The 26,358-nt window shown below is 39.5% G+C and overlaps 1 protein-coding gene across 2 annotated transcripts; it reads left to right on the top strand.

Moving 5' to 3' along the window:
• The first annotated feature begins 242 nt into the window (after positions 1 to 242).
• rhpn1 (rhophilin, Rho GTPase binding protein 1) lies at positions 243 to 26,172 on the top strand. 2 transcript variants are annotated; one of them, XM_023291205.3, is made up of 16 exons: positions 243 to 446; positions 623 to 716; positions 5,549 to 5,664; positions 11,535 to 11,663; positions 12,315 to 12,390; positions 12,960 to 13,037; positions 13,224 to 13,348; positions 14,718 to 14,884; positions 15,342 to 15,529; positions 16,422 to 16,578; positions 18,958 to 19,083; positions 19,236 to 19,430; positions 19,514 to 19,590; positions 19,696 to 19,842; positions 21,622 to 21,774; positions 21,866 to 26,172. In XM_023291205.3, the coding sequence occupies exons 1-16, from the start codon at positions 424 to 426 to the stop codon at positions 22,073 to 22,075; spliced, it is 2,061 nt and encodes a 686-aa protein (XP_023146973.2). In that variant the 5' UTR covers positions 243 to 423; the 3' UTR covers positions 22,076 to 26,172. The 2 variants fall into 2 exon arrangements, with proteins under 2 accessions (XP_023146973.2, XP_023146972.2); XM_023291204.3 differs by having other exon boundaries at positions 21,863 to 26,172.
• Positions 26,173 to 26,358: the final 186 nt, after the last annotated feature.

The following is a 26,358-nucleotide window of genomic DNA, read 5'->3' as shown; positions in this document are numbered from 1 at the left end:
CACCATGGAGCCCACACACAAGCCACAGCCCCAGCGTTACCATGGCAACGGCCCGCTGAGCAGAGGGACGCCTCAAATGGCTTGTGATTGGTCATATTAGGCTGTCGTTCGGTCCTGATCCTCCCTTTGATTGGTTTATTTGGCTGTCGCTCTAAAATACTGCAGCATGATTGGCCATATTCTGCATCCGCCGCCCACCTCGGAGAGTAAGCTCTTGCAGCTGCACACAACTCATAAAAAAAGCTAGTGGAGGAGGCGGTATTAAAGCGCAGAGAGCTGAGGCTGGTTTGTTGTCGGGAGTGAAAAGTTCATCTATTAGTATCTCCTCCTTGGCGTTTTGCGTTTACTTGGAATTTGATAGATTTGGCGAACAAGTTTGGAGAAATGTAGGGACTTCTCGGCTGCCAGTGTCGTTGGTTTACGATGGAGGAACCTGGAGAAACGAGGCAAGTGGTAAATGTTAGCTAACTTAACGTTAAGTTTAGTTTAATGCTGTTTGCGTCAAAGCTGTTATTTTCTTCGTTTAAAAGCTGAGAGTTGTGCTTAAAGTACACAGTATGTGACAAGTAGTTCTGCACAGTGGCTCATGAGAGAGAAAAACGACTGTCGTTGTTCCCCACAGAGAGTTTGAGATGTCCCTGTCAGACGGTGGGTCGGACGACGACATCCCCTTAACGCTGCCCGCAGATGGCAGCCACAGTGGAAGCATCCGAAAGGTGGGAGAACCATTTCTAGTGTTTGAACACGGTTCTTTGTGTAAAAATGCTTATAAACAATGAGGTTACTTTTAGAGTCTGAAATGTACGTACATTATATACAAGAATAACTCGTGTTATTGTCGGACATTATTTCTTATTTATACATAACATCAACAAGAAACACACATCTACACTATTTGAGATTTTAAAAAAAACAAAAAAAACAATTAAACCTAAACTTAAAAGATGAATTTGTCTGAACTGGCATGTTTAAGCATACAGTGTTTTTCCCGTAATAATTGTGCCAAAACGGTTTGGATTATTTTGTCACCTGTAGCATTGTTGTAAAAAACAAACAAACAAACAAAACAAAACAAGACAAAAAATAGCAACTGCTGTTTCCTTCCTTAACTCTTTCGGTGCTCCACTGATAACCAGTATTAGCAGGTATATTTGCCCGAGTTTTGACATGTTGACCTGTATTGACCAGCCTAATGCTTTGGAGGTGAACAGAATTTGAACTGTTCGATGGAAGGAAAGGTACACTAATGTGTTTTAATTGAAACTATTTGTAATAAAGACTGAAATAGGTCATTCAGAGACGTTTGTTTGGGAAGTGAACTTGCTTCTGTCCAGGGCTGCTCAAATGTTGTTCCAATTTCGGAGCTGTGCATTTCAACCTGGAGCCTCTGCAGCTTGTGGTTACCCACAAAACTGTCCACTGTGCAGGTCAACAAAGATATGTTGAACGTTGTCACAGAAACATAATGGCAACTTTACTTAGGGTAACCCACTGGACTGATTGTGTAATGTGAAGCTACTTTTTTTTTTTTTTTTTAATGTAGGCGCCATAAATCTAATTTCATTCACTTTAGGTAGTACCAGAGGTCTCAGTGGGCCGTATTGCAAAATTCCAGCAGATAAAAAACAAAATTGCAGCTGAATACAGAAAAAAAATCTGAAGTGGGAAAATAAGTGTTTTTGTTAATTGTGTCAGCTGATCCTTTAATTATCCGTAGATACTGTATGTGCATTTTAAATGTTAAAGCAGTTTTGCACCTCGATTTGCCCTGGCATTGATCTCATATCATGTAAAGTTAATATATCAGGCAGCATAAATGGAAATATATTATTGTGTAGTCTAAAAATGATCTGAGCACCCGAGGAAAACATGAATGAAAAGAAAATCCTGATTACAGACGAAGCATTTCACCTTCTGCTGTTTGACTGTGAACTGAACCATTGTCCAAGTGACACAGATACACACGTGGACAAAATTGTTGGTACCCCTCAATTAATGAAAGAAAAACCCACAATGGTCACAGAAATAATTTGAATCTGACAAAAGTAATAATAAATAAAAATTCTATGAAAATCAACCAATGAAAATCAGACATTTCTTTTGAACCGTGGTTTAACAGAATTATTTTAAAAAAATAAACTCATGAAACAGGCCTGGACAAAAATGATGGTACCCCTAGAAAAGACTGAAAATAATGTGACTATAGGGACATGTTCAATCAATGTGTGTCCTCTAATTAGCATCATAGGTGTCTATAAACTTGTAATCAGTCAGTCGGCCTATTTATCGGGTTACAAGTAGTCACTGTGCTGGTTGGTGACATGGTGTGTACCACATTAAACATGGACCAGAGGAAGCGAAGGAGAGAATTGTCTCAGGAGATTAGAAAGAAAATTATAGACAAGCATGTTAAAGGTAAAGGCTATAAGACCATCTCCAAGCAGCTTGATGTTCCTGTGACTACAGTTGCACATATTATTCAGAAATTTAAGATCCATGGGACTGTAGCCAACCTCCCTGGACGTGGCTGCAGGAGGAAAATTGATGAAAAATCAAAGAGACGGCTAATACGAATGGTAACAAAAGAGGCCAAAACAACCTCTAAAGACATTAAAGGTGAGCCAAAGTGGACTTCATGGGAGAAAACCAAGGAGGACACCATTGTTGAAAAGAAATCATAAAAAAGCCAGACTGGAATTTGCCAAACTGCATGTTGACAAGCCACAAAGCTTCTGGGAGAATGTTCTATGGACAGATAAACAGACAAAACTGGAACTTTTTGGCAAGGCACATCAGCTCTATGTTCACAGATGCAAAAATGAAGCATATCAAGAAAAGAACACTGTCCCTACTGTGAAACATGGAGGAGGCTCTGTTATGTTCTGGGGCTGCTTTGCTGCATCTGGTACAGGGTGTCTTGTATCTGTGCAGGTACAATGAAATCTCATGACTATCAAGGTATTCTAGAGAGAAATGTGCTGCCCAGTGTCAGAAAGCTTGGTCTCAGTCGCAGGTCATGGGTCTTGCAACAGGATAATGACCCAAAACACAGCTAAAAACAGCCAAGAATGGCTAAGAGGAAAACACTGGACTATTCTGAAGTGGCCTTCTATGAGTCCTGATCTAAATCCTATTGAACATCTGTAGAAGGAGCTGAAACATGGCATCTGGAGAAGGAACCTTCAAACCTGAGACAATGGAGCAGTCTGCTCATGATGAGTGGACCAGAATACCTGCTGAGAGGTGCAGAAGTCTCACTGACAGTTACAGAAATGGTTTGATTGCAGTGATTGCCTCAAAAGGTTGTGCAACAAAATATTAAGGGTACCATCATTTTCGTCCAGGCCCGTTTTATGAGTTTATTTTTTAAAATAATTCTGTTAAACCGCGGTTCGAAAGCAATGTCTGATTTTCATTGGTTAATTTTCATAGAATTTTTATTTATTATTACTTTTGTCAGATTCAAATTATTTCTGTGACCAATGTGGGTTTTACTTTCATTAACCGAGGGGTACCAACCATTTTGTCCACGTGTGTAAAGAAAGTCACCTGTACATGGAAGTATTTTGACGCAGGCTTTCAGACTTTTATCTGCACAGATGTCAAGCAGCCTCTATCCTCTGATGGTAGAGCAGAGGTGGGAGCTCGGCCAGAGGTCTAATCCACACAGGCACTCTGAGGATTACTTGACGTGCGCATGCTAAACAAACACCTTAACTGGGTGAGAGGGAACAAGAAAGACAAAGGAAGAAAGAGTGTGAGAAAATGAAAAATGTCCATTTACTAAACAAGTTGTCAGGCAGAGGGAGAGAGAAGGTGATGGAAAAAGCCACATGGATAAGGAAAGGGAGTGTTGATCATGTTGATAGTCTAACCTCTCCATCTGTCACATAACTGTACATCTGTTTGTCTTAAAGTGTGAAGGTGTGGTTCACACTCATACTGCTGAATTTAGTGAGCAGACGTTTAGCAGTCGGCTGTGGAGAAGCTGTTCTGGTGTTCTTGGCAAATTGCCCGTTGAAGTGAGATTTCAGAGGCTGTTAAATCTTCAGACAGATACACAACTCTGACATATCACCAAGTCCTACTAAACTTATTATCTTGCTGGGAGAAGGTTCTCCTGCTGTATCAAGGCAAATTATTATCATGTTAAGCATTCACAATGCTCTTCTCTCCTGGGCTGTTCGTTTTCCTACATCTCTGGCGTGCTGTGCTGTCCAGCATTGACATTTTGCTCTTTACACCTTTCATCATACATGCATATGCGAAAGGTATACATAGTGTATATAGTGTATATAGTCTTTATTATCTTTTTGTTTTTAGTTTTATCTTTATTCTGTTTTTTCTATATTTTGTCTTGCTTTTTATCCTGCTTTATTTTTGTCTGTTATTCATCACTTTCCCCCTTCTGCTTATGTCTTTTAAACTACTGATGTGTGGATTTCCACTGTGAGGGATCAAAGTTTATCTGTATTGCTAACTGTTTAAATTGCCCTTAAGAATTAGCAAAAATTCTAACGTGATATCTGGTTTACAGCAAGTAATTTCACAAAGGATCGCAGTATATGTCTGCTATACTTTTTCTATCTAGTTCTTTCTGCCTCCATAATACCTGAACCTATATTAAATGTTGCTGTCACTTTCTCTCTGACTCTCTTTACCCTTTGTTTGTGTAAAGTCAATTTGTGAAGGACCACATTACTTAGGTAAGTAATGTGGTCCTTCACAAATTGTTGTCACTCTGTCACTCTGCCAGCTGCTTTCAAGATGGTTATTACTGATTTGTTAACGAATTTAATAGTTCATCCCGACTCTCCTAAAATAGAAAAGAAAATTCCAGCACTCAATTTGAAATTTTTAGGATCTTATGTTTTATTTCTATCGATTAGCTTTATCACTCCGTCAAGGAATGCAGCAGAGTTATGTGATGATCGACGTACGTCTGTCTGTCTGTCTGTCTGTCTGTCTGTCTCTGTCTGTCTGTCTGTCTGTCTGTCTGTCTGTCTGTCTGTCTGTCTGTCTGTCTGTGTCTGTTCACATTATTCAAAAACGGATTTGGATAAAATTTTCAGGAAAGGTCAGAAATGAAACAAGGACCAACTGATTAGATTTTGGCAGTGATGCGGCTCATAGTCTGGATCCATGGATTTGTTAAAGATTTCTGTATCATTGCAAGATAGTGGCATGATGTCACTGTAACTATGACGACAAGTGAACACTATGTCAGCTGCCTGCTGACGATCACATGATTGAGATCCTGCTACAAATCCACCGCTGCAGACTTGTTGGGACTTATCCATCTGAAATCATGCGACTGAGCAGCCTTAGCAGAGTACTGCGCTCTCTGAGTACTTTTCTTGTTTTTACAACACATTTTACAGTCAGGGTTGTCATATATTGGGCCAGTACAGTACTTGTTACTTAGCTGACTCAGCATCAAGTCATACCACTTGACTTAGAAACAGAAAAATCAAATGGTCAGATTTCCTGTTGTAATTTGTCATGCCTCAATTCCTTTGCCTCTTCCACTTCTTTATTTCCTTTGCAGGGTTGTGATCCTTTTGCCCAGACGCAGCGCAGTAAACTGCAGCATCGACGAGCTCGGATCAATCAGCAGATCAACAAGGAGATGCGCATGAGAGCTGGAGCGGAGAACCTGTTTAGGTGAGCTGCTGGAATGGGTCAGACCAATGATCGTGATGCTTATGTGGTACACCAATACTTTGTCAATGCAGAATTAAGTTTGAAAAAAAAAACAAACACCTTTAGTTTTACTGTTTTGTCACTGTTGAGGTACTTTACATTGGAACATGTTAAAAATCCATGTCTACATCGCCCAACCTCAGATTAATTACAGATTAATCGAAATAAGTGATTTTATGCATGGTGAAGAAAAGGATTTAAAGACAAAATCAAGGATAAAAATGGTTAGGCTCTTTTTCGTGAACTATTTGTCATCATTTTCACTTGTTTCACATGTAATAAGGCAGGTCCACTGTTCATGGCATTCATTTTAATTGGAAAGGGCAAACTTACTTCTAAATCAGCTTATACTTTTTCAGATGTTATGAGAAATGCTATTCACTTCTCATCTGTGTGGCACCCCTTTGTTGACTTGTTAGCTCTATCACATTTGTGGTGCAGTCTGGTGAAGGCAAAAGGTCAGAGATCATTCCCCTTCAAAAGACACACACACCAGCACCGCCCAGTTTTATGCTTCTGTTAGTGTTCACTGTGCATGAACATGCATGTTTATGTGCCTGTCTCTATCACTATGTTGTGCTTTTTTTTGTCTGCTCTTTCATGTCTTTTTTAGAAAAAGTTTTTCACACAAAACAGTAGCACTGCATACTTTGGCAGCATGAGCACCAACAAGGCTAATCACCAAACTCACAGAACTGTGAATGGTTATGCGTCTTAAAGCAGCCAGCTGTCATTCACACAGTTTTACTGGTGAATAAACTGGGTGAAGTCAAAAAAGAAATGGTGGCAAAACATCAAAGTACTCTCTCTGAAAACATTAACATCATCTTTATCCAGCTCCTCTCTCTGCCTCTTTCTCTCCCCCTCCCTCCCTCCTTCCCTCCCTCCCTTTCTCCCTCCCTCCCACTCACTCTCACCCTTTCTGTCTCCTCAGCTAATTCTCAGGCTTGCACATGTTTAGTACCCGCTCTGAGGTATATTAGTACAGAGCTTGAAAGTAGACATATACAAATGTGTGTGTGTCTGTGTGTGTGTGTGTGTGTGTGTGTGTGTGTGTGTGTGTCTGTGTGTGTGTGTGCGTGTGTGTGTGTGTGTGTGTGTCTGTATGTGTATCTGAGTGTGACTGTGCATGTGTATGGATACATTTGATCTATGCTTTTGTAGCTTACAGCTTGAATAACCCACTGTGCAATACTCTGTGAAAACACAGTTGCAGGGCCTTTGCTGTCACTCCTGCACTCATAAAGATTCAACTTGGGAGTTAACGGAGGAGCAGAAAGAGCCACTTAATTAAAGCAAAGAGCTACTTTTTGCATCCTTAGTGGGGCTGTGTCAAAATCTAATACGATCAGCACAAAAGCAACAATGTCGTTCATTTAAAACAACCTCGCTACTATTCTTGTACTTGTATGGCTTCAACTAGTTTCCCAGGGATTGATGTATGAAAGATAGCAAGGTAATGAAAACGTTATTTTGATCATTATTTTTTAGTAATTTATCTTTTATACTGAAATGTTTGGCGGGTCTTTACAGAAAAAGTCCCCTGTATACATTTCCAGAATCCAAAGTGGCCTCTTCAGATTCATGCTTTTTTCTTGACTAGTGATCCAGAGTTAAACAAAAAAAAATTAGTTAAGCTGATATAGTACATTCAGATAGTATCCAAACGCTGTCACATTATTCACATTTTTTTAATGTTACAGCCTTACAATTAAATCCATCCCTTCTCATTAGGGTCGCGGGGGGCTGGAGTCTATCCCAGCTGACTTAGGGGGAAGGCAGGGAACACCTGGACAGGTTGCCAGTCTGTCACAGGGCCACATATACAGACAGACAATCACACTCATATTCATACCTACGGGCAATTTAGAATAATCAATTAACCTCAGCGCTGTGGGGGGAAGCCAGAGAACCTGAAAAAAACCCATGCATGCACAGGGAGAACATGCAGAGTCCATACAGAAAGATCCCGGGAAGGCCAGGACCGAACCGGGGATCTTCTAGCTGCAAAGCGAGAGTGCTAACCACCACGCCACTGTGCAGCCACTACGATAAAATCATTTACATTAATTGTTCCTTCATCGTTGTACATTCAATACCTCAAAATGAAATATTGAGAGAGAGAGAGACTTTTGAGAAATTTTTGCAAATATGTTGAAGAAGAAAAACTGAAATTTCAAGTTAATATAAATATTTTGACCCTTTACTGTCACACTTGAAATTTAGCTCAGATACTTAATCGTCTTTGAGCTGTTTCATCACCTACCTTGATTGCAGTTTAGCTGTTGTAAATTCAGTTGATTGGGCATGAATCATAAAGCACATACCTGTCTATACACTCATGGACAAAATTGAAAACTAGATTGATCTATCAATAGAAACTTTATTGACTGCTTTTGATAATCATAACTTTTCAAGCAAACATTGTTGTCTTTTGTAAGAGCGGAAATGGGCATGAAGGCAAAACGCATGCAGCATGCATGAGGCTTCTCAGAGCAAGCAAAATTATTCAGGTTTGCTATACTTGCTATCATTTTTTCACACTATGCATTCAGAAATATACAATTTGTAGGAAATGTATGCAGGCATTCACATTCAATGCCTAACTGATAACATTCATTGAATGTCTTGATACCTGCCATTCATCACCTCACAGTCACTGCTAAGAGTAAGACTTATTTCAGTACAAAAAAAACCACCAACATCAAAATGCATACAATTTACATGTTTGTTGGTGAGGAATGAAGGCTACTGAGATGAACAGGAAACTGTATATCTCAGATTTGGATTGCTGTTTTTAGCAAAACAGCCAAATGAACTGAATCATCTTGATCTTCAGAAAACAGGATTTTTTTCTGACATTTTGCATAGCAAGACATTCAAGCAACAAATTGTCATATGTGAATAGCTGGAACAGGTGGATGTTTGACATTATTGTTTGAATGATTTAAACAATCGGGTATCAGAGTTATCAGGTTAATTTGAAACAGGTTGTGATTTTCGTTCATTTTTTTTTGTTTCTTAAATCATTCCGCCTAATTCCATTTTTGACCGGATTCAGGCTGTTATCCTGAAAGGTGATGACTCAGTTCAGGGGAAATAAAAAAAAAGCTCTCCTGCCACTTCTATTGGGACGCATGGTTACAGAGACAAAGAGGACCCCCACACAGGCTGCCGGCCTGTAATCAGTCGGCTTTGTGTCCACCTCCCGTCCTGTTCCCTTGCAGAGATTCCCAGTTGAGCTCTGGCAAGCTCATCCCCCACTTATTTGTCTGGCACTGTCAGACCTTTTTTTTTCTCCCCCTGCCCTCCCCCCTTTCCAGGAAACTGGAATAGTCCACACACATCAACCATCTAGCTTTCATTTTCACTTCACTTGCTATGGAACTGTTGTGGCACTGGGTTGGAGTACAAATGCTGGCATGTGGGAGGTGACGGAGGGGTTCAAGATGCTAATTACAGATGGAAGAAGGGTTTTAAGATTGGCTGATGAAGACGTCATGCTGTGTGCTGCAGCATGTGTTTCTCTGTGGGAATTCAGCTGAGGGACAGTAACAAATTAATGCTGGTGTTCATGTCAGCTGGTTCAGTTATGACAAAAATATTTTAAAGTAATGTTTCCAATTTGTCTGATAACTTATGTGATGAATAAGATATAATTGTTTTTCCCTCAAAAGCTGCAGTATGTTGTGCGTGCAAGTGGGTGTGTACAAAGGGGATATTTGGCAGCCCATTTAAAGCTGACTAATCAGATTGCCCTTGGCTTGAGCCTAGATATAGGTGTGTGTGTGTGTGTGTGTGTGTGTGTGTGTGTGTGTGTGTGTGTGCGCGCGCGCGCGCGCGCATTTGCACGTGAGAGAGAGAGCGAGAGACAGAGAGAGAGGGGTACAACTGTTGTTTTACCTTCATCTCTGACTTGACTGTGTGGACTGATTAACGTAATTTAAGTTGAGTTCAGTTAAAACTTTGAGCAAAGGTTGGTCATGTGTTAAAGAATCACATGTAAAAACCCACCCAAATAGTTTCACAGTTCAAGGTGACTTCTTCCACATGCTTCTTATGTCCAATTTGCGGTCCAATATCTATATTTAGTTATTGAGTAGATAAAACATTTTTAAAAAGTAATTTTACAAATATTTTTTTCAGTCAAAATCACATTATTTACTCTTCATTTGTCACATGTAATCATATTTACAATAATTTGGAATAATCTGAATTTGATCATGTTATATTATGTGTATGTATAGTGTATATACACGCTGTATTGTTTATCTCTTCCTCTCTGAATCTTTTACCTGATTACAAATATCATGTCCCCTGTCCAGCACTATTTGCTGCCGTCTTCTTGCCAAAGCCATTCAGCCACAATTCTTTCACTTGCCCTGCTTGTGCTTTAGACACAACTCAGTCTTGCCTTCTTATTTGGCCAGTGACATTTAATGGTTGCATAATTAGGGAAATTTCCTCTGCCTCTTTGCCATCCGCATGTTGTATATCATCAATCACCATGGCAACTCAATGATGCCTCAGATATCCAGGAACATTGTGTGTTGTTGACCCCAGACCAGCCCACAGCAGTGTGAGCTGCTTTACTCAGCACTAAGACCCTCCCCCTGTGTTTGGTGGAGGAGGGAATAGTGTTTTACTGAATGAACAGTGAATGATGGAGGAGAGGGTGGAGTGAGACCTGCATCACTTTACTTTTGCACCTAACCTTACCATCATCAGTCTTGTAAAGCCAGGAGGTGCCAGGGGTCTCTGACAGCCAAAATGGGTCAAAACCCAAAAGCAGCTTAGGAACTATACATTTTTTCTTACACAGTACAGTGTGAATATTGCTTTTTTTTAATTACTGAAATGTCAGATATTTATGTGTACTGTCAAATTCAGATCTCACTGTTTGTCAATGGAAACAAATGTTAAACAAATGAAGAAGAGTGAAGATGGTCAAGTGGTATCTCTAGTTATATGTAACACAGCAAAACATATTGTTGTTTTGTTTGGTGTCAATTGATTAGTAAGGCCAATTATTAAAGTAGCAACAAGCTTAATATATTGCATTCTGTATTAAGTATAATGTTGACCTTGGTGGACTATGCTAATTCAGCAGTGGCAATGCCTACTGGCTTGCTTTATTATTTTACCCATCCATCCATTATCTATACACCACGTAATCCTCATTAGGGTCATGAGGGTGCTGGAGTCTATCCCAGCTGACTTAGGATGAAGGCAGGGGACACCCTGGACAGGTCACCAGTCTATCACAGGGCTACACATAGACAAACAATCACACTCACATTCACATTTATGGATAATTTAGAATCACCAATTAACCTCAGCATATTTTTGGACTGTGGGAGGAAGCCGGAGAACCCAGAGAAAACTCACACATGCACAAGGAGAACATGCAAACTCCACGCAGAAAGATTGTGGGAAGGCAGCGACGCAAACCGGAGATCTTCTAGTTGCAAGGCGATGGTGCTAACCACTGTGCTCCCTCTTTATCGTTATATCTGTTTTATTATTGTAGTATTCATGTTTTGCTGTTACCTGAGTAGTTTTTTAAGATCAGATCTAAATCATTTTTCATGTGGACAATTACAGATTCTGATTTTATAACAGAGTTTATTTTTAGAATCTTTTTGGATCTTTTGAGGACTGAACCTCAGATTTGTCATTTAGAGATGTTGGCATGTTGACTGAAAGTACTTTTAAAACACCAGATCTTTTCTCTGGTCACACGGGAAATGGAAGTTTGACATTACCTATTTGTAGCATGTTCTACTCTACATGAATAATGAGATCCTGTGTGCGTGTGTTGTATTCTGCAGGGCGACAACCAACAACAAGGTAAGGGAAACGGTGGCTCTGGAGCTCAGCTTCGTCAACTCCAATCTGCAGCTGCTCAAAGAAGAGCTGGAGGAACTTAACAGCAACATGGAGGCCTACCAGATGGACAGGTAGCTCCTACTACACACACACACACACACACACACACACACACACACACACACACACACACACACACACACACACACACACACGGTCCAGTAATTCTATATCCCACACATTCCAGACCACATTCATTAGAATAATGATTATTGCATCTACACCATGCACTGTGTGGACGTCCTCATTTATCGCTGGCTTTGTGTCAGCCAATTTGTTTTTGAACTTGACAGTAAGGTTTTAGTCACTGTCACGTTAAAGAGGCTGTGCATGTCAGCCAGCCTCCCTCCAAGTCTTGTGTGTGTTGTATGTCACAGCCAGGACATATTTTCCTCAACAGCCTAAGAACAGGGGAGGAAAAATCCCCTGATTAGAGTGTCATTAAAGACCCTGTGGCGTGCATACATGCAAGTTTGTGGTCACTGTGAATGGGAGGGAATGACTGTGGGAGGTGACAGGTCGCTAAGGGTTAATACTTGGCTTTAGCTTTGCTTATTAGCGGAATGAAGTGGCAAGTGCAGCGCCCGATGAAAACAAGCAGATGGCAGTGCCTAAGCAATCATGGTTGACACCTGCGCTACGCGCGTACGCTACTGTTTACCTGGATTAACGTGTGAAAGATCACACACAGACACACATACTGTACCCATGTGTTTTCACAGTGAAGCTGTCAACGTTCCCATGATCCCACTCGGCTTAAAAGAAACCAAAGAGGTGGACTTCACTGTTTCTGTCCAGGTGATGACAGCATCCATGTACCACTTTATTCACTTTCTTGCAGAGAATAACATTAGAAATCTGAATGGAACAATGATGGTGGAGGAATTTGGTTAGCCTTTTTTTACAAGCAATTTTCACTCTGATGGTAATTATAAGATACGAAGACAACGTACATCACTTGACTGGATTTATTTAGTACTGCAAAAACCAAATTAACCTCAATTCCATTTAATTCAATTTTATTTATATAGCGCCAGATACAATCCAGATTCTCTCAAGACGCTTTACAGAACCCATATGCCTCACATCCACAAGGGTTTTCACAGTTCTATTTCTTTAGCCGCATGCAGTAGTTTAATCTTCTGCACAAAATAATGTAAAAGACAAAATAAGGAGGCTCTAGTGTATTATTTCAAGCCTGGTATTTGACCGGATATGTAGAACAACATAGTACATAGATTTTCTTAAGGATTCTGAGGGGCATTTGCAGCTTTAAAGGTCCTCTGCAGTTTGTTGAAGGAGTAATACATAAGTACATGTGCACATGTGAAACAGATTTCCCATCATGTCTCTGTCTCTCCTTACAGGACTTCATCTGTGAGCACTACGGAGAGGACAGCTCTCTCTATGACAAGGAGATCAAAGAGCTTATTGAGCTCAGACAGGTTAATAAATGTGGCCATACAATTTCATACAAAACAAACATTCAACTGGTCCAGTATGAGACCTCTACTTCCTACAAGAGATGAAAGAAACGGTAGAAGGAGAAAAAAATATTCACATAAAACAGCTTTTGAGTGTCTGACATTCGATGTGTCGTTACATATGTGTGTTGTTGTTGTTTGGGTCAGGCCATGCGTACACCCAGCCGTAACCAGGCCGGCCTGGAGCTACTTATGGAATACTACAACCAGTTATACTACCTGGACCAGCGCTTCTTCCCTGCTCACAGAAATTTGGGTGTTCAGTTCCACTGGTAAGACCTGATCACTGTTCTTTTACAAACTGTGTTGCACTACAGAGGCAAAATGCAGTAACTAACTGGATTTTATATTAGCAATATCTACAAAATGTAGCTAAAACCAAGCCAAAAGAGAGCATCTGCACATTGTGTGGTGTCTTATTGCTGGCCAGACTGCAGTTACTGCGCTCCATAGATGACCAGGTATGTACACAGTTAGTCAGGTGGTAAAAGCTTTTGTTCAAACTAAAGGTAAGTTTAGTTACTGATTTTCCCCTAGTTATCTGCAAATGATAAAAAAAATGTATTAATAAACTGACATTTGAATTATTCAGTTTGTCAAACAATATAACTAATAAGACAGACGCTAAATCAGTGCATGCAATGAACAAGAAATGTCAGGTTAACTTTCTGCCACCCTCATTTTGACTGAAATGAATGAAATGTGATGATTTCACTGCTTTTAACTCACAAGGGTAAAAAAAAGTTAAAAATGTTATGTGGATTTTAGAACATAACATAGAAATGTGAAATGCCAACACTTGATTACAATGAGATATAAAAATTATATAATAATAAAAATCATAATGAAAGTTATTTTCTTCAAAAAACAAAAATGGTAAAGAAAGCTAAGGGAGGACATTTGTTAATAGATACTGTAGGAGATTGTCCAAAGGGAGATTACAGTACCTACATAATTTTTAGGTATTGTGTGGGTTTTATGTCAGTGATTTTTGAATTTAAATAATCAGCCTAAAGACCCATACAAATAATTTTTACATTACACTACACCCTCTGTGTTTTACAGTTTACCATCGAGCCTAAAAACTTTGAACCCCTTTTTTTAACTTTCATAGCTTCTGTAGTCACCACACCCTGCTTTTACACTGCGCTGCGGGTTATTGAATTTTGCAAAACCAATAATTTGGCCCACTTACATAGAGAGATAATTGGTGATTGGTCAAGATATTATGTATGTGCGTCAAGACACATTCACAAAAGAAACCAATTTACAAAGCAGGTGCAAATTATCCTAAAAAAATTAAGAAACTGTGAGATGTACACATTCACTGCCTGATGTTTTTGCAGCACCCAATAAATTTGACTTAAACTATATTTTTTTTAATCCCCAAAGATAATATACACTGCCTGCCATTAGGAGTAAGTACACTACGGGTTTAGTTTTAACAAAATATGAAAAAAACCTTTAACAGGACATTACAGTATGGTCAGATTATACAGTATGTCAGTTCCTTTGCTGAGTTTCAGGTGCAACTTAAAGGTGTTTACATTCACGTTAAATCATACACTGATTTATCATTACCCGTTCTATACAACGACCACAGCTTAATGCGTAATTTTATCTCTTTTTATTGTCTCTAAGGTATGACTCTCTGACAGGCGTTCCGTCGTGTCAGCGTGCGTTGGCCTTTGAGAAGGGAAGTGTGTTATTTAACATCGGAGCTTTGTACACGCAGATTGGAGCACGGCAGGACCGCTCTGCAGCATGTGGCATAGACCGAGCTATAGACGCCTTTCAACGAGCTGCAGGTAGTGGAAAACGGCACGCACACACACCTGGATGTTCCACTAGCATTGTTCATGTTTTGTAAAACTCCAAACATAAAGAAGCGTTGTTTTACAGTATCAGCTGAACCCCTGCTGTCCATCCATAGATAGGTGGGATGGGTGTTTTACACAAGAACAACTGAACCTGTTAACGTTTACCTCCTACATCGTAATTTAAAAAAAATCATTTAATTACTACAACTTCTAATTTTCCATCCATTTTTATCCTCTGTTGATCTTTTTTTCAAGTTAGTCAGTTGTGTACTCAATTCAGTTTTAGGTATTTAACAACATTCTAGTCAAATTATTTCACATGAACAATTTTATAAAATTCCTGGTTTACTATGTCATGAAATATGGTTATATGTTTTTTAATAGGGTTTAAGATCATTATATTCTACAGACATAACCATTTCTTTGTGTTTGTATATTTGTTTAGGTGCATTTAATTACCTGAAAGAGAATTTCTCCAATGCTCCGAGTCTGGACATGAGTTGCCCGTCACTCTGCATGCTGGTCCGACTAATGGTTGCCCAGGTGCAGGAGTGTGTGTTTGAGCGTGTCACACTCACCACACAGGACACACACTTTACCTCCCAACTCTGCCTGGCACAAGAGGCCGCACGAGTGAGTTGACACATCAATGGTTTGTCTGTGTTGTTGCTATTGATACACTGCAGGGCTCCAGGCTAACTTTTTACATTGACTGCACAGGTGCACCTAACATTTTTCACTGTACTATTTAGCACCGAATCAGTTCCCATTCAAATTGGTTGTTTGCTAACACATTTTGTCAGCTGATTGTAAACAGGAATAAATGTGCAGTTTGTTATTTTCCATCAGGCTGATCTGGAACTCTTTTTTTGGTTACATTATAAGCAGTGGTAAATTTTATCATCATATCTGATTTCTCACTGCCTTGGTTTGCCCATTCAAAAATGCTGCTCTACCAACCTCAAACCTGCCATGATACAGCGTTGTTTTCTTGGAGACATTGTGCTTTAACGTTTCAGTTTGGAATAAGAATACTTTGCCAGCAAAAGCTTTGTTCTCAGCAATATTTGGCCACATTCTCTGCAGTAAATGCAATGTATCATGTTGGCTGATTTGTCATATCTGTGTTTCCCACACGCTGAGTATGTCGGTGGTTTTGGGTGGTACTGTGTGACCCATGTGCATACAGAGACTTATCCAGAGAGTGTAACCTAGATCCCTTCTGAAGCTACAATTTACCAAACACCTGATATGCATTTATAGACCCTAAAGTCTCTCGACTGTGGTTAAAAACTAGCTAGTTTAAAAAGAGTGAAGTCAGGCATACTACTGTCAGATTTACTTTGGTTGAAACAGTAACTTTTCTACTTAAGCGGCTGCCCACAGATACACAGACAGTCCTACTCAATGCCAGACGCAGCAGTGTGAGCAGTAAAAATGTTAAGTTACACATGACAGAATTTTACTTGCATGCTGGAGCCCTGCCCTGTGATGCTCACTCTCTATGCACATCTGTACTCTGTAGGTGTCAGATGTTTACTTGTTGGTGCAGCAGACCATGACACAGCCTCTGATGAAGGACTACGTGCCATTTTCATGGGCGTCCATGGTTCAGGTCAAATCTGAACATTTCCGTGCTCTCTCACATTACTATGCCGCTGTTGCACTCTGTGACCATGTGTGTAAGTCAAATATTTAAATATTTTGTAAAGTAACTTCTGTCTAAACCACATTTAGTTTTTACTGTTAGTATTTTTATTTTAGGCATTTGGAAGACTTAATAGGCAGTTTTCAATTTCATTGGTAAATATCTTAAAAATGTTGAAGACATGGCAAATTTGATGTTGTGTTTTAAAATCTTTGTGAGGTCTAGACTTTTTTCCACAGGAGATATTTTGGCATATCATCGATGCTAACAGCTCGCAGATAAGTTAGGGGGCAGCCATAGATTGCCCTAAAACAGCGTCTAAGAACAATAACTAATACTGCTTTAAGGCATGAACTGTAGTTGCCAATAAAAGTGATAAAATAGAAAAACATTAACAAACAGAAAAGAACAGCAGACAGAAGTACAAAGGACAAACTGTCATTGATCTCAGTTAATCACAGTAAACAAGAGAGCACTATAGTGTCATGACACTCAAATGTTATCACTCCTATTTCTGTTAAAGTAATTGTTCCCTGATTCTCTGCTATCACATGCTGTTAAAAATAACTTTTACTGTATATTGGTTCCATATATTTGTTTTTGGCCTTTCACAATTACCTATAACCAATATCAACGATGCCCCTAAAAAAAACATATCTGTCAATCCTGGTTTGATTGCTCATAGGAGAAAAGAGGAAAAATTTTTTAGATGTACAAGATGTCCAAATAGCAAACAAGAAGTGTTTATTTGGAGCTGGATTGTTTTTGGTTTAAGCTTTGTGGGAGGATTTAGCTAACTATTGATCTAGCTATACACCATGTCCCAAAAGTTTGTTGTCCCCACTGGATCACATGTTTGATTGTTTGTCACCAAAATGAGTTCCACCTGATCAATCAGGTACTGTTCGGTTGTTTGTCTGGTCAAACTGTCAGGTCCTGTCTGACAAAAAGGCATTACACTCACAACCAAATTTTGGAAATGTTGTTACCATGGCAAAGAGTAAGGGTGGAAAAGCTACTCTTTCAGAGTGTGAGATTCGTTCACAGGCCATTGCTCTTTGAAATGCAGGAAAAACTGGTTAGCAGGAAGCTCAAGCACTTGGCAGAAATATCCGCTTGGTGCAGAAGTGGCGGCAAAGGTACAACAAAGGAGGATCCTTAAGACTTGCCTTGCTCAGGACGTCCATCTGGCCTAACTGCAAGAGCCAAGGATCTGATGAGAAAGGCCAAGGGTAAAAGACACCATTCATGCCGGCAACTCAGTCAGAGGCTGAAAAATCTTGGAGAAGATGTTTCTAAGAGCACTGTGCATCATTATTTAACAGAAACATTAGGGCGGAAAGCTTTAAGAGGCAACGTACCACGCGATTAACCAAACTGCAAAAGGAGAAGAGACTAACTTTCACAAAGAAGTACATAACTCTGACTCCATAACTATGTCTGCTTCAGGTCTCTCAGAGCTGTACACTGTGCCTCAAGGTACATTAACAGTGGTTAATGCAAAATATTATACCAACAACATTCTAGAAAAGGTACGACTTCCAGTTTTGTCCAAGAGGAAAAAATTGGGGCCTGTGACTGAATGAAAAATGTTTAACAGATGTTCAGACTTGGTATTTATGCAAGATGGTGCCCCTGCTCACACTGCCTGTAAGACCCAGCAATGATGTTCTGAGCATCTACCCGGCTTTCTGCGTAAGGAGGAATGACCACCAAACTCCCCTGACCTCAACCCAATTGAAAACTGTTTGAGAATCCTGAACAGTCTCATCGTCACCAGTCCACCACCGACCACCAAGTAACGGCTCATTTCTAGGGCTGTGCGGGAGTGGGCGAAGATGGAACCATCCACAACCAAGAACCTCCTACGTTCCATGCCTGAAAGAGTGAAAGCCGTGATCAAAGTGAAAGGGGAAATAGTGGTTATTGAATAAATTGGTTATATTGTACATTCAGTCTTTGAGCTTTGTTTTTCTGGGGAGAACAAACTTTTGGGACACAGTGTATAGCTATGGTAATTAGCATCAAATGCTGCCAGCTAAAAACAATGTCACAGATAATATGTTGATAGCTTTGGAAAAAAATGGCTTACAGAGACCATACTTTTTTTTTGGCCTTTTGTTGGCTTTATTAGACAGGTTAGTAAAGAGGCAGACAGGAAAGTAGGGGACTATAGCCCCTGTTCATGGGTCACCCGCTCAACCTGTTGAGCTATCTGGGCGCCCAGGGACCATACTTTTTTAAAACTTTGTTGATGTAAATTTCATCCAGTTAGTCTGTCAGTAAGTGTTCTGTCTTCTCCGTCATAGAATTGGTTCCCTAGTATCCAGTGCCCTCCAAAAGTGTGCTATTGCCTAATGCCGCAAAACCATCAGTTTATCAATACATGTTAACTTCACAATTTGCCTTGTAGTGTCTGCTGAGGGGCAAGACTGTGATGAGGAAGCAGAGAAGGCCTACCTTCAATTTTATGTCAACGTTCCTGCAGGGCCACCACTCTGCCAGATTCTACGAGATCCTGAAAAAAGACGAAAGCTTGGTGAGTTCATGTACATCAGCGGGAAGTACATTTAAGTTTATGTGCGAACATGAAGTTTAAAAATTTATATTCTAATTTCTTCAAATATTCTGTCTTAAAGTTCCATTAATTTATTTATGATACTTTCAAAAAATATCTTTGCCTTCATTAAGGTAAAGCCCATCTGCGGCGTGCAGTAATCAGACATGAAGAGGCCATGCGTGTCCACAGTCTGTGTAAGATCCTAAGGAAGATGGATATCCTGCAGGATGTGCTATCTCTCACACACAAACGCTCCTTGGATAAATACTCAGAGCTGGATCGAGAGGATGACTTTGATGAAACTGCAGAGGCCCCAGAGATTCAATGTAAGTTGCATCTATGACATTAGAATAAATTATTACGTTTAATCCATGAATAAATCACAATGACTGGCTTCTTGTTATGACAGCTCATACCCACTGGAAACCAGACATCACGCCACCCAACTTCTCTACAGTCCAGGTTACTGACATCTTCCAAAGACTGGTAAACCCCACAGGAAACGCACATAAAGAATTCGGTTAGCCACTTAAAAAAAATGTTAGCACCTATTGTAAAGTCCTATTGACGATGACTGTCCTTGTGATGCAGGGGCCTCTGTCGGTGTTTTGTGCGAGAGCTCGCTGGGGTCCAGTGCGTTTGATCTGCCTCCAGAGAAGAGAAGGTGGCCTGGGTCTTACACTCAGAGGAGACTCCCCTGTCTTGGTGGCTGGAGTGGTACCTGGAGGCTGTGCAGAGGTGAGACAAACTTAGCAAACCTGGAGCTTCGACAAAACAAAAATACTTTAAGTTTTTTACTGATGTCACTAGGACCGATATGGATTTTTCTGAGGCAGAAAAATTCCGATAACCAATTAATCGGCCGATTAATTAAAAAAAAAATATAAGGAATACAATAACTTATTTTTTTGGTCCCTTAATGCTTACAACAACAAAGATATGAATTACAGACAGAACATTTTACTGTTTTGCAATACTCTGTCCTTTAGCATTTGTTTAACTTTACAACTGAGAGGAATTTTCAAGTACAAAAACATGCAACAAAGCATTAAACCTTTGTTATATAACCTTAAAAAAGAGTCAGTCTATAAATGAGTTATGAAATACATCTTGTCTTGTACTTCTTGTTGCTGCAAATTAGAGGGAGGTTATATATATGCTGTATATAAGCAACATAATGAGTGAGGTTACTGGTAAAACATTATTTCTGCAGCCCTCTGATGCCCTTTAACGTTAAATCACATTTTCTCTCTCTACTATTGTCTTTGCCATGAAGTAAGGACTCATGTCAACCAAAATAAAAACCAGAGACGCCTTTCTCAGATGTAAAACATGTCTTCTTTGACAGAGTTGCATTTTAAATATATAATGGTCACAAATAGTCCGACACTAATGTTGCTCCATAACAACACACAGTGAGTTGCTGTTACAGCCTGTGGCACTGTGTTATAGTATTTTCTGACAAAGTAAAACTAAGAGTGGCATGACATCATGATGGTTGCTGAAGACAGACAGTAATGTTAATCTTTTGAACTGATTAAACCCCCTCCCCTCTGCGTTCACATCGCTCCTCCTTAAATGTGCCTTAACACGCAGCTGACGGAGTGATGAACGGTCATTCTGTACTCTCAAATATTTTGTACGCTTTAGTTATTTCTGCAGTTAGTTACTGACTTTTAAGCTGTTAGCTAATGCTATGCTAGGTTGGCATAACTACAGCGATGTTATTGCTAACATAAACAGACAAGGAGTAACTTAAGATAAGTTAGCACAGCTTTAGCAATGCAACGTAAATGAAAAGCATGACGCAACGAAGCACGTGCCACTCGTCATGACACACGTCAACGAGAATTAAACTGAAACAGGACACATGTTGAGTCATTGTTGATTTCACAACGTTGTTACAAACTTACCTGTCGGCTCAACCTACTCCTGTAATGTTGCCTGGCTGTAGCTTACTTAATTAAGAATATATCGGCGTTTAATTGGCAAAACTCTGGCCGATGATGATTATTTTGAAAAGGGCTATAATCGACCGATTTAATGGGCTGGCCGATAAATCGGTTTTCAGATGTCACTGTGTATTAAGGCTACAGTGATTTCTCACTCAACACTAGTAGACATTAGAGAGACGAAAGCAAATGAATATAGGAAATGATGCAGTCTTGTTAAAGAGCCCATATTCTGCACGTTTACATGAGCAGTTTTCTGTGGGAGAGAATAACTCCCTTGTGTGAACTTTGGGCTTTGTAAGTTTGCAGGCCTTTTATGTGCACACTTAAAGGAAAGAGAAACCCCAGAAGCAGAATATGATCTTTCTGTTAATGAAGAAGTGAGAATAGTTAAACTAGACTTCCAGGCTGGTTGTCACCCCTAAATGAACATATAGCAGCCCTGCATATAGGGATGATGATTATGTTGAAAACGTGTTCTCTTGGGAAAATGTAACAATCCCACATTGTGATTAAGCAATGATGTGGATTTTCAGTCCTTTTCTAACTGCTATGTGTTCCTCAGGAGGCAGGACTAAGGGAAGGAGACTACATTGTGGCCGTGGATGGACAGGACTGTAAGTGGGCCAAGCATGGTGAGGTGGTGCACATGCTGAAGAGCTGCAGTGACAGAGGGGTGGAGATCAGTGTGGTTACATTACACTCATACGATACACAGGTAAGGAAGGGCATCTGTGTGTGTGCATGTGTGTGTGTGCTTGGGTTGCCAGTGGCTGGATGCAAGTATTCTTACCTGTGTGTGTCAGCAGGTGGAGAGGAGGGCCATAGTGCCATCTCACGGCAGCGATAAGGAAAATACTCGGCAGCGTCTGCTGAGCGGGGCGAAGGGCCAGAGCTCCGCCTCCTTGTTGAACTGGAACAGGAAGAAAAAGCGAGAAGGCAGCGGTGTCACCAAGAGAATAGGAAGCACTTTCAGTTTGTCGTTTGGAAGCATCCGAGACACTGAGGCCATGTACTGAGACATGACTGCAGAGGAACCTCTCAGGGAATCACAGCAGTGGAGCACATGGTACAGTTAGAAAAGAAGAAACACAACCTCCGCTGTTCGAAGAGGAGGGTGATAATCCAGAGTTCTGACAAAAAAAATACATGTTTGCACAATCCAATGTATCTGACAGCTGTGGGCAGTCAAATATGTGGAGGCACATATACCAAGTAGTATACCTTGTGGCAGATGTGAACTTTGCAAGGATAAAAAGCAGCTTTTGCATCGGAGTCTAAAAGGTGTGTTCAGACAGAATGTGGGGCAACATTTATACAGTCTTGCCACATCTAAAGTAAAGTATACAACTGAATAATAATTGAGGAAAATTTTCCCACGGGGGTATAAAGAAAGGTTTACACAAGTTCAGTACTCAGAATAACAGCACAAAAATGACAAAGGAGGGAGGCTGGAGGGAAATAACAGAGTTGACATCTTTTGAGTTCAGTTGAATGCAAACACACTGCAACATCATTTCAATCATTACAATTTCATTTTCAGTAGACAACAGAAGGTTGTTGTCGTTGCTTTTATTTTTCTGCTATCTACTGTCTTTACAGTAGCATTTCTGGTGAAGCCACCTTAAAAGGGGAACTCCCTGCTTCTTTCTGCTGATGCTGTGTGGTGACAGGCCCCACTCACAACCTGTTGTACTTTCTGATGTAGCTCTATTGTTCGTTAGACCTTGCTGTAAAGCAGGGAGACATGGACCATCAAAATAATGTTGAATATTGCTGTGAAACTTAGCTTTTTCTGTGACCCCTATTAAAAAGTCATTTAAAAGAAACTTTATTAATTAACCCGGGGCTAACAGTAAGGCCACAGTTAAGAGTTCACATGTGAAAAAAAAAAACCAGTGCAGCATTGAATGTTGAGCTCTGACAGAATTTCAGGCATTTTTGTAGTTTTTCTGTAATCTAGATTCAAACTTACAATCTCAATCCAGTATTTTGGAGACAGTCCTGATCGAAAATTAAATGTATCTAAAGAAATAGCAGTCACCCTTTATTGATTAAGATCGACATACACCAGGGCCCTACCAACCAAGCTCACCAACCTGGATGTGAGTAAGTTCACATATAAGGCACAATGCTGGCACCAGATGAGCAGTCGAAACATTTACAGATCTAGAGCTGTAACCGTGGTGGTGTTAAATGGTCATGGGAGCAACTAAAGAACAAATATAACATTTTATTTAAACCGATAAGTAGGCTTACTGCTTAGAATTTTACAAGGCTTATTGCTTTATCACTCTCTTGTTTTGGATTATATTGCTATACAAAGGCCTATAGAAAAATAAAATTGCTTTGAATTTGCATGTTGTCAACAGAAAAAATAAATCAAGAACAACTGGAGTCTCTCCACTGTCATATCTATGCTCATTAGAGAAAGAAGAGTTTAGATGCTAGAAACTTGCCTTCCTAAAAGGCCCTCTCACTGTTCACGCACTGATTGATCAGTAGGTGTTGTTGTTTATTCACGTTGATCTGTCATCTCAAACATAACCTGCTCCAGAGCAGGTGAGATGTGTAGCATGAGTTACCATGGCGATATATCCTGGTAAGAAATGAAGCACCACTGTAGCCCTGAAAGCAGGGTTAAACATGAAGTTACCTCGATAACCTTAAATCCTGTTTCATTCTGCAGACCTCTGGTATCATATGCATTTGAAAGAGCACAGCTAGTTTGGACAGGCCACCTTTGTATTTTCTGATGTTAGTGATTTTAACAAGCAGATTTTTATTCTTTTTCACACCCTGTATCAGCACATCATGACTAAAATACCTCGGCTACTTCTGTCCTGACATGATGCTATATGACGCAGCTGCAGAGTTATTAGTAGTGATAGAAACATTACTAAAAGCTTGTTAACTGCATAGAATTATGTGAGACATCAATGTGAATTGAGAGGATGAAGCAGAGTGAACAAGGAAGTACTACATTTCTTGTGTCTTACATTAACCTGAAGTGGTCTCTAAGGTTACAAAATACTGCAACAGTTGCCTGTTTTCAACAATATTTTATTATTATAAATATTATTCACAGCAGACAAAAACCAAACTCAGTGTTTGATCAGTTTAGCCTCACAACTCACCCTGAACTTTACCTTAGGTATGATATTGGGCCTCACCCTCAGTTTAATATTCATTTTTTTTGTTTAGTTTCCTAATTTGTAGATGATTACAAGCACTTGACAAGTTTGATCTAATGTTTTATAATGTAGTTTATAATGCACTGTCAGAAATCCTTTGTTAATAATTTAGTTTTTGATGTTGCGATGATGAACGTGACGGTGAGAGATTGTGTATGTTGGAAGTAAAATGTGATACTGAGCAAGTGTGCAAGTAAAGGGCTTCTCTGTTTTATTACAGTATCACTGTGATGTTGTTGATGTCTGGGAACAACACAGATTGTCCAAGTCCAGTCACTGTACTCTATGTTATAGTCAGCCAATGCTAGAATCTATAGCTGAGGATGTTGATTGTTTATTTTAACTATATGTGAACTTTTCGTAAGATTTTGATACTTCTAGAATTGTGGCACAGAGATGTTGGTCTCACCTAAAAAATGAATACTGTGTATATTGCCGTGGCCTGTGTGTATTTTGGATTTATTTGTATAATGTTTGAGCCATGGTGGTCCATAGTCATGAGTACAGAAACACAGAGGGCACAAAGCAACTCTCAGCAGTTGCATTGTTTTGTTTATCTATTTTCTTCCTGCATTTACCACAATATTTAGTGTTTACAGGAACATTTTTTATAATATAAAGTTGAAAAACCAAAAGGACATTTTTTTTTTATTTTAAGAAATCAAAGCTTGTCAAAAAACCCTAAAACCTTTGCTTTGTCTCTCCTTACTTTGGTGTGATGTCTCTACTCTGTGTACGTGAGTGAATATTTGGCACAACTGTGTTTATGTCTGAATATCTGATTATCTCTAATGACTCTACAGTGCTGTTCAAAGATCTTAGGCAAAACATTAGGTTTATGGTTTTAGCAAGGTTTTTAATTAGCATACATATTTGATTCTGTCACTTAATTAAGATACAAGAAAATACAGCAAATATAAATAAATAAATAAAAATCTCAACAAAGGGGCTTCTGTAGGCTAAAATCAGTTCTTACTGTGGCTTCCCTTTGCACTGAACACATCTTAAACTGCCTTTGGTCAAGTGTCACAGAGTTTATTCAAGTAATCTTGTGGTATAATATGGAAAGTGTCTGTCAGCGCTTCTCTAGTGGTTTCTTGGCTGCTGGTCTTCCACAGAAGTCACTCCTGATCTAACCTTTCCATGTAGAGCGTAGAAAGGTCTCAGCATCCAGATGAAGCTGTCAGATGCTCAACAAATCCTTTTTCTAAACTTCTACTGGTCTCTCAGAGAAGTAACTCTAAGAAACTTCTGACCAGTTTTCTTAGCCAACTTGTACTTTTGTGTATTTCTCCAGATGCTTCACATTTTAACAGCTGGAATACCAAACCTTTCATATCCAGTTTGTTTGCTGATTAGCCTTTCAAAGTGTCCTTGCTGATTTAAAAAAAAAAAAAAAAAAAAAAAAAGATTATATTCCAGTCAAATTGTGTAATTTTTGGCATTTTAAATGGAATGATTGAGACTTTAAATATTAGCAACCATACAATTAGTTAAACTCTTAAGATATGTAAAGCTCAACATTAAAAAACATGGATTTAGACCCAACTTAGAATCATACAACCATAACCAACCAATCAGAAACTTTTGACATGTTCTGAGTGAAAATTGGTGCAGTGAATCTTATATTTTCTGTCCAAAGTAGTTCAAGCAGACGTGTTAAATGCAAATGGCAGTCACAGTAAATACTGACTTTAGCCTGTTACGTGTTTTATTCTGAAATGTTTGTCTTATTTGCATAAAGATACAACCAGATAATACAGCAAAGAGTGAAAGATGCATGTGTATGCTTCACTATAACATTGCTAGAACACAAAAACTGATGGTGGCCTTAAGAATTTAGCACAATACTGTATTTGGGGATTTGCACACTATCTTTTTCATGTACAAATACAATAAAAGTGAGTAAGAACTACTGTCAATACTTGTGCTGCATTTGTGGTATTGTGTGCAGCAGCTGACAGCATGGATGCTTGGTTTTGCTGCATTTATTCAGGGTATTGATGCCTCTGTGGCACACAAATGTATCTCATTTTGACTGCACCAAAACAATACATTGTGTTTTGGGTTACAACTTCAAATCACGTCATTTATTCATACTAGTTTTT

The sequence above is a fragment of the Amphiprion ocellaris genome, chromosome 2, assembly GCF_022539595.1.
Source record: "Amphiprion ocellaris isolate individual 3 ecotype Okinawa chromosome 2, ASM2253959v1, whole genome shotgun sequence".
Classification (NCBI taxonomy): domain Eukaryota; kingdom Metazoa; phylum Chordata; class Actinopteri; family Pomacentridae; genus Amphiprion; species Amphiprion ocellaris.
Note: the sequence above shows the minus strand (reverse complement) of the source record. Positions and strands in the feature narration are given on the sequence as shown.

Bases quoted from the DNA above. Each gene is read 5' to 3' on its own strand.
- rhpn1 (XM_023291204.3), top strand. From the start codon at position 424: ATGGAGGAACCTGGAGAAACGAG. The intron at 12,391-12,959 runs GTGATGACAGCA...CTCTCCTTACAG, and splicing joins ACTTCACTGTTTCTGTCCAG to GACTTCATCTGTGAGCACTA. The intron at 21,775-21,862 runs GTAAGGAAGGGC...TGTGTGTGTCAG, and splicing joins TACACTCATACGATACACAG to CAGGTGGAGAGGAGGGCCAT.